The sequence below is a fragment of the Terrapene carolina genome, unplaced genomic scaffold (assembly GCF_002925995.2).
Source record: "Terrapene carolina triunguis isolate 2854851 unplaced genomic scaffold, T_m_triunguis-2.0 Scaffold66, whole genome shotgun sequence".
NCBI classification, from domain to species: Eukaryota; Metazoa; Chordata; order Testudines; family Emydidae; genus Terrapene; species Terrapene triunguis.
This window is the reverse complement of record NW_020664417.1, coordinates 90,647,008-90,662,232: the sequence shown is the minus strand read 5'-3', so window position 1 is coordinate 90,662,232 and position 15,225 is coordinate 90,647,008. Positions and strand designations below refer to the sequence as shown.

The 15,225-nt window shown below is 47.0% G+C and overlaps 1 protein-coding gene across 3 annotated transcripts in view; it reads left to right on the top strand.

The window, feature by feature from the left end:
* REEP1 (receptor accessory protein 1) overlaps positions 1–15,225 on the top strand; it is a 96,534-nt gene that overhangs the window by 47,548 nt on the left and 33,761 nt on the right. For all 3 annotated transcript variants that reach the window (XM_024212683.3, XM_024212679.3, XM_024212682.2), the window contains exons 5-6: positions 1,689–1,802; positions 14,796–14,964. In XM_024212683.3, the coding sequence (XP_024068451.2) occupies positions 1,689–1,802; positions 14,796–14,964 (283 nt within the window). The remainder of the gene's footprint in view (positions 1–1,688; positions 1,803–14,795; positions 14,965–15,225) is intronic.

Genomic DNA, 15,225 nt, shown 5'->3' with positions numbered 1-15,225 from the left:
GTGCTGCCTTTCAGAAACTGTCCCACAATGCCCCACACTGACAGTTAAATGGGTGCAAGTGCTCCTGGTCAGGATGCACACCGTGGGCACAAGGAGTGTAGTGTGGATGTGTAAAGCCGATTCAGTTACTGCGGTGGCTGTACATTGACATGATTTAGGTTGACTTAATTTTGTCGTGTAGCCTTGCCCCCACTAACCTTCTTTTTGTCCTATGACTGCAGAGGAGTTAATGGGCCACTCTACTTAGTGTGTGGTAATTACTTTGTAATTACAATATGTGCTACCTACTTATGCTAACCAATCTGTTCCACCTTTCATTTATCTGTGATTCTCAGAATACCTTTCCCAGACCTGAAGAAGAGCTCTGAAAGCTTGTCTCTCACCAACAAAAGCTGCTCCAATAAAAGATATTACCTCACCCGCCTTGTCTCTCTAATATCCTGGCTCTAACGCAGCCACAACTACACTGCATGTAGCTGAGGTGTCATTTCTGGAAGTACTGCCTTCTCCAGGTTAGGAGAGTGGGGACTGGGTGGGAGTGGGGCCTGCTTGGTTTTCTGTTCCAAGCTGTGCTAAAGAGTTGCCACGTGATCTTGAGACAAATCACCTAACCTGTCTGTAAAATTGGTATAACAAACACTTGCCTGTGTTTCACATGCCACTAATGTTTGTAATGTGCTTTGAGATCTGGGGATAATCGGTGCTGTATTCATCAAGAATAGTACTTCTAGAAATGACGACATAACTCCAGCTCTGGTATTCTGGGCCGTGTGTTGCCATTGGTCTGCCTGGGGAACTTCCGTTGACGGGAACGGGATGATGTTGGGCAGATCTAAGGCATCACGTGTCCCTTTGAACGTACTATCTGAACATGGGCATTGATCATGTGGCATATCTGTATTTTAGACATAAGGAAAAGAATAATTACGGTTGGGAAAATAGTGCCATGCTAGCAGCCTAAGAGATGGAAGATCGCTGCGTAGCTATATAAACAGGCAGTGTCCATAGAGTGGCAGTGCACACTCTTCCCTGACTGCATCGCCAATGTGCCTCAGTCTTGTTCTAGGGGGCCCATTTGTAAGGTGCAGAATGGAGTTCAGTCCCCATGCTTGCTCCCTCTTGGGCACCTCTGCTTAGCCTGCCTACAAGTGGGATGGGGAGAGCTGAGATGTGGGCTCCCGCCCATTAAGGAGCGGGCTGGAACCACCAAACCCATTCACTCAGGCCAGCAAACAGCCATCGGACTGTAACAGCTCCCGGGCGCAGCTATCTCTGGCTAAATTCAAACCCGTGACCTGGCAGGGGAAGGCCCCGCAGCCTGTTACCATCCAGTCTCCTGTGTCTTTGAAGGTTATTTCGATAACCATTGTACTGAATGTAGAAAAGCACACAAGCCCAGACACTGCTCCGGTGGCTACGAGCGTTCTGCAGCATTGTTATCCAGTAACCACTAAGCCTTGTAGGCCCAATTCTCCACTCACAGGATAAAAGCAACTCCCAGAGGTTTCAGTGGAAGCTACTGCTCCCCTGCCGTCCTCTTTTCCTTTTCAAGTACTGGCTGTAAATATCTCTCCAGCTGGTGGGAGGGAGGGAGATGCCCGCCTCCATGAATGATGGCCTGACCCTTGAGAGAGAGGGCAGGAGGTCTGAACTCTTCCCTCTTGTGCTTTTTTTGTCTTGCGCGACAGGAAATTGATGACTGCCTCGTCCAAGCGAAGGATCGGAGCTACGATGCCCTGGTGCACTTTGGGAAGCGGGGACTGAATGTTGCAGCAACGGCAGCCGTGATGGCGGCTTCCAAGGTAACAGCTGGGAGAGCGCAGGTCACGGCGGTGCCGTTAGCATCTCAGTCGGGTCTGGGTCCATTGTCTACGGTAACAACACAGCGGGGTGGAGAGGAGGAAGGCTGGGCGGGGGAGAGTCCAGAATTCTTTCAGTGGTTACGATCCTGCCGCCCAGCGTCCTGTACATCAGCCTCACGGGTGTGTCTTGGGATGAACACATTATGCAAGACCACAATGCTGTGGAAGTGAATGAAGGGGGTAAACGCAAGGGGCCATGCTTTGCCTTCAGGTCTGTGTGAGGGCCTCTGCTGAGCAGGACGCGGAGCAGCACACTCTATCCTTATGATGATGCACAATTAGATTTGCATGAGTGATACAGATTGATCATACCCTGGAACAGTTAATACACCAGGCTGGGCAATTACTTAATGACTCCTTTGAGGAAAATTAAGCTCAGCTGTCCAGTTATTCCCTGCTCCCTTTCGCAGGAGAAAGCACAGAGTAGGACTGAGGAAGGAGCCCCCACACTAGGCCTGTTGTTGTTTCATTGGATGGTTAAAAATGCTGGCTAACATTCTGACCTCTAATTTGGATGCTAACATCAAATCAATGAAAGCTGAGGCTTCTGAACATTAAATGATTACCTGCTGGGGTCAGGAAGGATCTCTTCTTTCATACTCTGTACAGCATCATATGATTGACTAGGTTCATTATTACGTTGAGTGAAGGGGAGATCACATTCCTTTGAAGCAGCACATATTGGTCACTTTTGGAGACAGGATGCTGGACGTGATGGAGAAATGGTCTCATCTGACGTGGCATGTCCTGCGCTCTAGTCCTGGGTTAGATCTAGTACAAGCAAAAGCCGTGATCTGTTTTCTCCAAAGGTACAGCAGCAGTTTGTAGTGGGAAATGGACGCTGTTATGGTTAATTTGGGAGTCCAGAGACCTGGATTCTGATCTCTGTCACAGGCTTTTTGTATGATCTTGAGCATATCATTTGATCTCCCTCTGCCTCAGTTTCCTCATCTGTAAAATAGGAATATCGCTTCCCTGTATCATGGGGGACTGAGGCTGAATACCTGAATGTTTGTAGAGCACTTTGAGATCCTTAGATGGAAAGTGCTCTCGATATGCAAAGCAGACACCCAGATTGTTCTGTATGGCATCTGTACTGTTACACACATGCCTGGTGCTACAGTAATATTGAGATCTGTTTTAAATGTGCAAAAGCCAAGAATGCTTATTTTGTTCCCTGCTCACAGTCGTCTGTTTCTAGATGTTGAGCTGACGTGATGCTGTATGTGTGATGGTCCCTACAAACCTCCACACAACAGTGAGACATTTGGCTGACACCTTGGCTACGCCAAGGCCTTTTATGGCACTCTAGCAGCATAAAAGGGCCTTAAAATGGGCAACAGCAGTCCACTGAGAGTATCAGTGACTCTGTACTGCCTTTGCTCCCAGCATGTGGTGTAGATGCACTGATGTCCCTGGTGCACTGCACTATGTCTGTCTCTGCTTTCCAGGGCCTGCAGGAGCACGTGGAAGCAGAGTATAAGTTAGAGCAGCCCTGAGGCTGCTCTGATTTACACTTGGGGCTCGGCAGGGCCCTGTCCAACCCCAGAATATGGCCTGAAACCTTTGTGCCCCACCTCTCCCTCCCTGCCCTGAGCACAGGAACAGAATAATTGAGTCTTGGGCCCTTTCTCAAAATGCTTGTTTTCCACCTTGCAAGGATATGTACACAACTCCAGTGGTAGCAGGAGGCCCGGTGGAAGGGAGGCTGGGGATGGCCGTAGGGAAGAAGGTATGCAGTGAAAGAAGGGGACAGAGTAGTTTTAGGGATGATAGTTTTCCTTGATCTAATGGAGATCCTTGTTCAGTGTTAGAAGAAAGTATCTCTTTCTGTGATTCTTTACCATTGTCACACCTTAGCTTTGGTTCTTATCCTGCCCCTGTCTCTGCAGTATCTGAGCGCCTCACAATCTTCAATGTATTTATCCTCACAACACACCTATGAGGTAGGGAAGTGCTACTGTCTCCATTTCAGATGGGGAATGGAGGCACAGAGAGGCTAAATGAGTTGCCCTGGGTCCCAGAAGAAGTTGATGGTAGAGCATGGACTTGAACCCAGGTTTCAGACTTGGGCCCTAACCACTGAACCATCCTCCCTGTCTACAACATATTCAAAGGCCTACTCCTAGGGACAACATTTTAAATTAGGCTAGTACTCATAACAGGTAAGAAGTTTTACCTATCTGCTTGTTTTCAGAGGTGGGAGAGTGGTTTAACGGCTATCTCAGGGGATTAGTATTGGATCGATTTGAGGCAGTTGTAACAAAACAATCACTCTGTTCTATTCCTAGCTCTGGAAGGGAGTTTAATCTAATGGTTAGAGTAGGGGATGGAGTTGGGATTCCTGGGTTCTGCCATCAGTTCAGTGTTTGGCCTTTGACAAGCCATTCACCTCTCTGTGCCTCAATTTTTTCACCTGAAAAGTAGGTATAATACGTCTCTGCATTCATAGGTGTTGAGTTTTAATTACTTAATTATGGTCTGGAGAGCACGTCAGGGTGACAGACAGTGAATAAAACCAAAATACAGCTGTCATTAAGGGGAAATGTTTCTCACCACCCTCGCACCTAAGTTTAGAAAGTGCCCTACCCCCTATTTCAGTCGTCAGCTCCGGGACTCTCACTGGCTTGTCTCCCCTAGCCTTTGGAAGGTGCTAATACATATTAACAGCCCCGTGGAGACAAAGCAGTTTGCCTTTAACACGTGTTAAACTGCTCAAGTTGAAGCCCAAGGCGGAAGTTAGGCCCCCAAATCCATATTTTAGCACCAAAATAAGTGGCCTGATTTTCAGAAAGTGGAAAATGTGGCCTTACCAAGTAGAGAAAGGAAAGGTCCATCCCGTGTCCTACTTCAACTGGAATAACAGGACAGAAATAGATGCTAAGATATCAGGGGCCCCATCCTCAGCTGGTATAAATCACCATAGCATCTGTTGATCTAGGTACGAGGCTCTAGCCCTAAGTTTATTGGGTGCAGGCCCAGTTAAAGTGAGAAATGGACCCAGATCTAAGTACTCTTGAACTTTGAGACATACCGCCTTCTTTTCCTTCTCTCTGGTGGACTAACCGTGTCCCCTCCCAGACCAAGATGCTACAACAGGCTAGAATATACGTGCCTCCTCCTTAGCTCAGTCAGATCCTCCACTGGCCTGACTGATAAATGGCCTAGATGTTTGATTAGCTGGACACAATAAAAAAAAACAATTGTGCTGCCAGGCAAAAATATAGGCCATTACTAGACAGGTGAGGGGCTCTCAGAACCCCAGGCCCCTTGTGCCAATCTCCCTCGCTTGCACGTGCTCTCGCTCTTGTTCTCTCTCTCAAGATGAGTGGTACATTTCTGAGGATCTCTGAGTGGAGACAAAGTCAGACATCTGGTGCTGGGTACTCAGCGCAGAGTCCTTGTTCCACCACCTTGCATCCCCCTTGTGTGGCACCACAGTCCTTCCCTCAGCACACGGTGACTTCAGGAGGGTAAGAACTAAGTGGTAGGATCCGGTAACAAGGAGGTAAATCCTGACGTGCAGCCCCCTTACCTTCCACTAGTTCAGCCCATTGCCCTCCGAGGGGCACGGAGCTCCGGCCCACTAACAAGACGTGTGCCAATCACCAACTCAGACACTTGCTCATATGTTGTCTCTCTTTCCTGGCCCTTCTTCTGGGGTTGCCTTTTCGATTGTAAGCTCTTCCAGGCTGGGACTACCTACCAACTGTTTGCACGGCACCTGGAACAACAGGCTCTTTAGGTCTACTGCTATATTGATGATGATGACGATCGTGAACGGGGAATAAAAAGCTGAAACTTCCTTGCACCAGCCACAGTGTTTTGGATGGGGGAAAAAATGAGATGGAGAGAAAGCATGCCTGACTGGCATTGATGAAAAGCCCGTTTGTGCCTAATAGGTCTGAGAGATTGTCCAAGAGTCTGTCATGCGTGTGAAAATATGACCTGAAACACTGCCAGGGTTGGTGGTAATTCTGGCTGTCTGCTAGCTGGCTGGCTGGCAGCACACACACATCGCCCTGGATCTCCAAAGCCTTTAGGGCCTGATCCAAAGCCCACTGGTGTCAGTGGAATGACTTCTATTGACTCCACAGGGCTTTGGATCAGGCCCTCAGAAAAGATCCTTGCTCTAGCCTGTCTGTTTGGGCCAGTTCTTCCTCTCTGGGCAAACTCCGTCCCCATCTCTCAGGTACCAGCAGGCTTCTAGATCCCACATGGGAGAATGCTGCCTTGGGCATAATTCGCTGGAGGAGAGCTGCAGAGCTCTCTCCTTCAAATTGCATGTGGAGCTGAGTGATGTGGGGAGGGAGAACACTGCATTGGGCAGGGTGGATTGCCTTCCTTTGATCACATGCATAGAGCCCTCTTCGATAATTAAAGCCCTCTGTTTGTGGTAGATTCACCCCTGTGCCTGCCTGTCTAAGGCATCTGATGAAAACTCTGTTCATAGCGCTTAGCACATCCATCAAGGTGAGGGCTGCATCGTGTCCCTAGTCTTTGTGGTCAGGATTTCCAAAAGTGGTAAGTGATTTTGGGTGCCCAGCATGAGGGACCTTAAAGGGGCCTGGTTTGCAGGAGGGGCCGAGCACCTGCCCTGTGAAATCAGGCCCCCTTTAAGTGTCTCAAATTGGGCACTCAAAATCAGTGGTCACTTGAAAAGCCTTGGCTTCGTTGTATGGGGCTAGTCAAGAGAAGGACACAGGTTTCTTAAAGCATATCATCCTGTGCTGGCTATTACAGCATTTCTCAAATTACCTCAGTGCCCTGGCAGCAGAGCTCACCACTGCTTTGGGTTTCCAGAGGCCTTTTTCACTAACTACACTACAAACCAAACACATACTCAAACTCTTCACTGCACCACACCCAGGGCAGGGTGGCTGCTTAATTTCCCCCCTTCTGTTGGGTGTTTGATGTAAATCCAGCCCCAATCAAAGGTGAAGATGACATATAGCCAAAGCACAGGAGGTCAGAGCCACGCTGCAAACATGGAGAGTGGAGAGAGTAGATTAGGAGGAACTGTCTGCCAGCATTGAGGTAAAGTCCCCAGGAAAGGAAATGAACTGCACAAACAAAACGGCTGGATGTAATGAACACACACCATCATGTTACAGTGAGCAAATTTCCGTTTCCTTATTACTGTCCTAGTATTATTTTTTCCACACTCTGTCGTGGTTACAGGGAAGCTGTGGAATCAAGATTGAATGGAGCATTGGTGTGTCTGTGTTCATATTGCTCTATGATGGCTGGTCTATGGAGGCGATAAATCTTAATACTATCACAGCCCTTTTAGCTCATGGGGAAGAGGCCCCTATTTTAGAACATAAGGTCCTGAGTTCTATTCCCATAGCTTATGCCTGTATCCGCCTATGATGGCTTCTGGGTGCAACCATCAGCTCTTTACAGTGTCTTTAGTAGGTATAGCGCAATTTCTCACGCTGCCTCCCAATGGCCAGAACTAAGATAGCTGCCAACATGCCAATTAGTGGTACATGGACCTCACCTAGCACTGTTTCTAAACTGGCAGTAAATGCAACAGCACTTAGCTGCTGTTGACACCAATGGGAATTCCTCATGTGGATTTCAAACATGCCAGATTTGATGCTCATAGGGTGAGGAGTGCCTGGCAGTATAAAGAATGAAGTGGTGATACTTGGTGCTTTTGATGCAAGCACTTTACAAACACGTATGACTGTTCTTATCAATGGCTATTAGCCAAGATGGTCAGGGACATAACACCAGGCTCTGGGTGTCTTTCAACTACCAGAAGCTGGGACTGGATGACGGGATGGATCACTCAAAATTGCCCTGTTCTGTTCATTCCCTCCAAAGCACCTGGCATTGGCCAGTGTCAGAAGACAGAATACTGGGCTAGATGAACCATTGGTCTGACCCAATATGGCTGTGAGTTAGGTGTTATTTTCCCCATCTCTCAGATGGAGAAACTGAGGCAAGGAGAAGTTAAATAAATAACTCATCCGAGGTTACAGATGGACTTCCCTGCCCATCCTCTCTGTTGCCACTCCGTGCGACTGCATCTGTATGTTCTCTCTATGGTCCTTCAAGGGCACTGCTCTAGGCTCCTAGCTCCTTAACCATCACCTTTGTTGGGCCGAGATCCGCATCTCCCGCCTCACCAGGATTTTTTCCAGGCTGCTCAGTTCCCTGCCTACTGTGTGATATCCCCAGTAAGCCAGATTGCCTAAACAGGCCAGCACTTGCCCTTTGCTTTCTCTTCAGAGGTTATGAACAGCATGATTGCTAGCAGTTACAAGTTACCACACAGCTCTTTATAAGCAGCCATATTTATTCTTAAGGTGAGAGCATTACAGAGAAAACATATTAAAACAATGAGAGAACCTATACACATGCTAATAAGGTCCCAGCGTGGTTAAGCACTGGAATAAATTGCCTAGGGAGGTTGTGGAATCTCCATCATTGGAGATTTTTAAGAGCAGGTTAGACAAACACCTGTCAGGGATGGTCTAGATAATACTTAGTCCTGCCTTGAGTGTAGGGGACTGGACTAGATGACCTCTCGAGATCCCTTCTATGATAATAAGCTTACCAGAGATCAGCCCCTGACTCCAACAAAGGCTCTGGCAGGAAATCAGTCCTTCAAACCCCACAAAGAGGTTCTTCTGTGGTTACAAGTTCATAACAGCCTTGGCTTAGAACCAGAACAACAATGAATAGTTCAGTCTCTCTTTTATACAGCTCGGGCCTTTGATCTTGGCCTAGTGAACAAGTGATCAGTAGACAACGGTCCCCTCTTCAGGGCATAGCTTCCAAAGGCTGGGTTTTTGCGTAACTGGGGTGGATTTCCCAAGAAATCCATGACACATGTATTGTCCCAAAAGACCAAGGATGGTCCAGGCCCACAGTAATACGTAACCTTCGCATTTAATACAACAGGCTCCAAAGACACGTAATCTTAATTCAATAAGGTTTTTCAAGGATATTGCCATAGCTTTCACACTAACCTTCTCCCATCCTCCATCGTCAGCCACAGAGATGCTCATGCATCCCTAGCACATCACTGCCCCCCTCAAAACCTTGAGCTGGCCTGGATTACATTTGCCCTGAATGCATAGGTGCTGATTTTTATTTTTCCCGGTGGGTGCTCCACCCCTGCTCCGCCTTGAGGCCCTGCCCACGCTCCACCTCTTCCCGCCCCCACTCCACCCCATCTCCTCCCACCAGCCGCTCGCTGATCAGTGGCCAGCCTCGGGGCCGCCAGGAACTACTGTGGCTGGTGGATGCTGAGCACTTCCTGTGCCCAAATGTATATTGTTCTCAAAACTTATCGGTGCATTGCCACAAGAGCCTTCTTTTTTCCCTTTCTAGGTCTCTTAGCTCCTTCATTTATTCTTACATTCGGACCAGCAAAAAGGGCAGGTAACCTGCTGAATTCTTACACTAATTCTCAGGCTAGCACTAGAGTCTTGCCTACATGCTCAGGGTTTAGCTGATCGCCATATTTGGGGTCGGGAAGGAATTTTCCTCCAGGGCAGATTGGCAGAGGCCCTGGGGGGTTTTCGCCTTCCTCTGCAGCGTGGGGCACGGGTCACTTGCTGGAGGATTCTCTGCACCTTGAAGTCTTTAAACCACAAGTTGAGGACTTCAATAGCTCAGACATAGGTCAGGGGTTTGTTACAGGAGTGGGTAGGTGAGATTCTGTGGCTGGGTAGGTGAGATTCTGTGGCCTGCGTTGTGCAGGAGGTCAGACTAGAAGATCATGATGGTCCCTTCTGACCTTAAAGTTTATGAGTCTAAATGATTCCCAACAAGACTAGTGTGGTGAACGTAATCATCAAAAACTAAGCCAGGACTAGCAAACATTTCCCACTCAGATGAGATTGTCATGGGAACACCCAATGCCTGCTCAGCTTACAGTGTGTGGCTTTTGTGTACTCGCCTCTAAAATCCTCTCCAGTCTCATCAGCAAAATATCTTAAAAGTCCTTTGCTGGTAATCAGGTCAAATCCAACAGTTAGTCAGGGGGGTTGATAGTTTGTTTTTTCACGTAACTCTTGTTGTTGCTGCTATATTGGCTAAGTTGCTGTGTTTGCTTTTCATAGCAGAATCCCCCATACAGCTGAGGGGGCAAATTCTGCCCTCCCTTACACCAGTTGGTGCAATTCCATTGAAATCGATGAGGCTGCACTGGTGTAAATGAGGGCAGAATTTGGCTCAAGCGTTTAGATATCGAACCCCCTTCTGCAAGTGTTCACTAACTGCCTCATCACTTACTGTACTGGACAAGCCCACAAAAAACTTGATGCTGGTTAGGCTGCTGGTGTGCTGAGACCACAGCCTGTCATGGTGACCAATATTGTCTCATTGTTCTCTTGTACTCCCTCAGTCTCTCTCAATCCATCTGCTGTCTCTTGTTTTACACTTTGATTGAGAGCTCTTTCGGGCAGGGTTTGTCTTTTTGGGCAGGGTTTGTACAGCGCCTAGCACGATGGGGTCCTGGTCCATGACTGGGGATCGTAGGTGCTACTGATATAGAAAGAAGGATACATAATAATTTGCTCCCGGGTAAAGTCCCATCAAAGCCAGTGGGACCATAATTCAGTAGCAAGCACTACTCCCCATAGTAAATGTCTGTAGTACTGAACCCACAGTGTGGGTGCAGATGGGTCTGGTACTATACATGGGTCTGCTGAACCAAAGTTATGGAGAAAGGAGTATTAATTTTATTCAGCATAAAGCTGCATATGTGGTGGGGATGGGTTGGTGTTCAGTTGCCCATCAAGAAACCACTGATGCTAAGGTACGGTAACTACAGGTTGGCCACATGTGATCATAACTGGATGGCTTAAAAATTTCCCTTTCACTAGTGGTGTTCTTTGTTAGCCCTGTCCTGTAGTAGGTGACTTCTGGCTCCGTCTATCTGTTTCTTCACTTCAGCAGGTGGGTATTGTAGTTGTAAGAATGCCTGATAGAGATCGTGTAGGTGTTTGTCTCTGTCTGAGCTTGGCTGTAGACAATGGATCGTGTGGTGTGGTCTGGATGAAAGCTGGAGGCATGTAGGTAAGTATAGCAGTCAGTAGGTTTCCGGTATAGGGTGGTGTTTATGTGACCATCACTTATTAGCACTGTAGTGTCCAGGAAGTGGATCTCTTGTGTGGACTGGTCAAGGCTGAGACTGATGGTGGGATGGAAATTGTTGAAATCATGGTGGAATTCCTCAAGGGCTTCTTTTCCATTTTTTCATGTTCTCTGTGTGTATATATATCTTCCTACTGTATTTTCCCCTGCATGCATCCAATGAAGTGTGTTTTAGCCCACAAAAGCTTATGCTCAAATAAATTTGTTAGTCTCTAAGGTGCCACAAGTACTCCTTGTTCTTTTTTCTGACATAGTGTAGACCTGGCCCTTGTGTCCCCTCTAAAAGGCTGCAGCAAGTTTGAGAACAAAATGGCTGCTGAATTCTGCAGCCCGAGATAATTTTTAGAAATTTAAAGGTGCAGTAGACTGAAAAGAAAAAAATAGATTGTTACCATCACCACACAGACACGTTGTAAAAGGGCCATTTCTATTTATTTCATGCAGGTGATTCCCCTTCTTCAGCTGCTGGTACCACAAGATGGTACTACGGAAGTCAGCAGAGAATGGCGTTTTCTTTTAGTTAACGTAGAATGCTGTTTTCCAAGCTGTGTTTCATAGAGTACCCCGGTGGTTCCCACAGTGAAATACTGGGAGAACCTAGAGGTAGGGGAACCACAGGTTGAGAAAGGAAGTGGGTCCCTGAGAGGATTTTTCTGTTATGAAGTGGGCTGTAGGTTGGAAAGTTTAGAAATCACTAATCTAGAAATTATGTAGGGGACTGTGTGTGCCACCACATTATGACAGAAGTTCTGAGCACTGATGTGGCACGTCTGGTCCAACTTAAATCTTAGATAGAAGCCTTTCCGGTTGTTTCTGAGAGCACCAAACACTTTGTGGGATAGTAGGTTCAGTTTTCCAGTTACCTCTGTGTGAAGCAGATGAGAGAGGCTGGCAGATTGGTACCTGTGGATTCCTATTCTAGGTGGTTCGAGTATCTTAGTACCATTCCATCCTATTGATATCAATGTATTAGGTGAGCCAGGTTGACTTCAGTGTAGTTGTGTTCAATTTACCAGTGGGGAGTATTTCCCACTATTATTTTCTGATTATAAAGGGTGGTTGATTTCCTTATTTAAAACAAACAAACTTTTTATTTTTAACTACAGTATTTTACAGAAGTGTAAGTGTAACCCACACACTTCCTGGGTGTGGTGTTCTGTCCCCTCTAGTGGCACCGAGACCACTGAGGCTGGGTCTACACTACAGCGGGGGTCCGACCTAAGATACGCAACTTCAGCTATGTGAATACCGTAGCTGAAGTTGCGTATTTTAGGTCGGCTTACCTGGCGGTGAGGACGCGAGAAAGTCGACCGCTGCCGCCGACTCCGCTGCCGCCTCTTGCCGAGGTGGATTTCCGGAGTCGACGGCAGAGCGATCAGGGATCGATTTTACCGCGTCTTCACTAGACACGGTAAGTCGATCCCCGATAGACCGATTGCTACCCGCTGGATCGGCGGGTAGTGAAGACATGCCCTTAGAGAGAGATTAATGAGTTTGCTCTACAGCCTTAGCTAACAGCCAGTTGGTTTTTAGCTCATGCAGTAGAGGCTCATGCACTAAGCTCCAGAGGTCCCAGGTTTGATCCTGCCTGCTGATGAGCAGGGGCTGTTGGCATTGCATAAGCACCTAATCACTGTAGTAATACAACTGTAACCAGCAGGGTTTGAGTAATTACTGTAGAATACCATAGGGTGGTACGTGTGTATAGGTAGGGTGTATGTGGCTTGGTCTACACTAAACCCCCAAATCGAACTAAGGTACGCAACTTCAGCTACGTGAATAACGTAGCTGAAGTTCGAAGTACCTTAGTTCGAACTTACCTCGGTCCACACGCGGCAGGCAGGCTCCCCCGTCGACGCCGCGGTACTCCTCTCGTCTAGCTGGAGTACCGCAGTCGACGGCGAGCACTTCCTGGTTCGACTTATCGCGTCCAGACAAGACGCGATAAGTCGAACCCAGAACTTCGATTGCCAGCCGCCGAACTAGTGGCTGGGTGTAGACATACCCTGTGTAATATAATCAAGTGTTGTATTTAATCTAGAAATGTGATTTGGGGCATTAAAAAGTGGGATTCTAATGCAGAAGACTTGAATTAGCCTATTGTTGTCTTCTACAGCAGGGCCAGCTCCAGGCACCAGCTAAGGAAGCTGGTGCTTGGGGCGGCCAATACAAAGGGGCAGCATGTCTGGGTCTTCGGCGGGAATTCGGTGGTGGGTCCCTCAGTCCCTCTCTTCCTCTTTGAGCTGCCGCTGAAGTGCCACTGAAGAATGGAGCGGCACGATTGAGCTGCCGCCGAACGGCTTTTTTATTTTATTTCTTTTTCCCGCTGCTTGGAGCGGCAGAAAACCTGGAGCCGACCCTGTTCTACAGTAGTGTTTTGGGCCCTTAATGCACTATTTTTATAAAAGGAAAGCTGAAGTGAAAGTGGCAGTTGAATCACTATAGTATTCCTTATCTGACCATTTGCACCTTAATTTTCTAAGGCATATCTTTATGTTAAAAGGACACTATCAAATGTATTATTATTTGCCTTATTGTGACCTCACCTCAGTGTATACTGGTGTCACTCCATTGATTGCAATGGAGTTACTCCTATTTTACATTGGTACAAGTGAGATTAGAATCAGGCCCCCTATATTTTTAAAAGTAGTTTTTTCTACACTATGCTATAAATATTATCTTAGAGTATGACAACTGAAAGAATCTTTATAATCGAAATTTATTTTTCACCATGTATGCAGTTTGGTTACTTTTTGAATATCACTCAGTTTAACTAATGACTTCAGGATTTCTTGTGATAGAAGTATGTTGCAGTGTTTGGGTTACAAACAGTGCTGGGGGATGCTGATTTTTAGATGGGATTTTTTTTTTTAAAAGCTGGACTGCATTCCTTTAAGCACCAACCATTCTCATAGAAAAACTGTGTTCCTGTCTTTCAGGAATATACTTCTTGTGGCTTGATTTAAAGGTAACCTGCAAAGGGAAATAAATGAATGTGGGGCCTTTATTGCTTTTTTGTGCGGTATAGAGAAGCTCTGGAATGTTTCTTGGTTTTTAAAAGGATTTTGCTGTAACATTAGAAATTCAGATCTTGTCTGCCTTGGAGATGCTCTGACCAACTGGAGAACTAATAGGCTGCTGCCATGCAGAAACCATGGACGTGATTAACTTAGAATGACAGTGATTTTGATCTAGTTGGTTTAAATCTCTATTTGGTTTTTTTCGGTTTGTCAAACACCTGTTTAACTCAAACACTTGCTCCTTTCATTAAGGTCTGAAGCAGCTCCCGGAACACACAGCTGAGCCAACCTAAGTTCTCCAACAAAAGTCTGAAAGACCAGACTTTAGGTCATTGAGAGCACTAAAGGAAAAAGGAAACAGAATGAATTGTTTTACAAACCCATTTTCTCCCCCCTCTGTAGGGGGGAGCATCCCCACTTGATGAATTCCCTCCTCTCCTCCTCCTGAAGGACTGCAGTAACATAGGCTACATCTAGACGGCAGCACTTACGCCAGCGTAGCACTTGTGGTGAAGATGCTCTAAGCCAAGGGGAGAGAGATCTCCCGTCAGCTTAACAACTCCTCCCTCTGAGAGGCGGTAGCTATGTTGGCTGGAGATGCTCTCCTGCCGACATAGCACGGTCTACACCGGCGCTTAGGTCGGTATAACTTCCCAGGAGTGTGAATAATCCGCACCCCTGAGCAATGCATAACTTACATTTCTCAAAAGTAACCTGTAATGTAGACAAAATCTTAGAAGGACGGGGGCTTAAAATGTGTCATGGACTCTGACTTGTGTATTGTTTGTTTGACCAGGGACAAGGAGCTCTGTCTGAGAGACTCAGGAGCTTTAGCATGCAGGATCTCTCAACCATTCGAGGAGACAGCAGCAGTCCTGTATCTCCTCCCGTCACTGTACGAACAAGCAGCAAACAGAGCAAGCCCAAAACATCCAGAAGTGCATCAGAAAGCACGGGCAGCTCAGGTAAGTCTCAGCATTTTCCTCGGTCTTGTGTTGTTATCTGAAGCTTTTTTCTCCACTCATGGATCCTCAAAGTGGAGCAACAGAGGAATGCAGGAAGCACTGGCTCAAGGACATGGAGATATACAGATACTGTAATGCTTAAGTTCACAGGATAGCATCACAGCTTAGTCTCAGGCCAATTAAAGGAGGGAGCAAGATTGCTCTGCGATGGCCACCATTTTGGCAGACACCAAGGATTGAACCTTAAACTTCCAGAGGGGA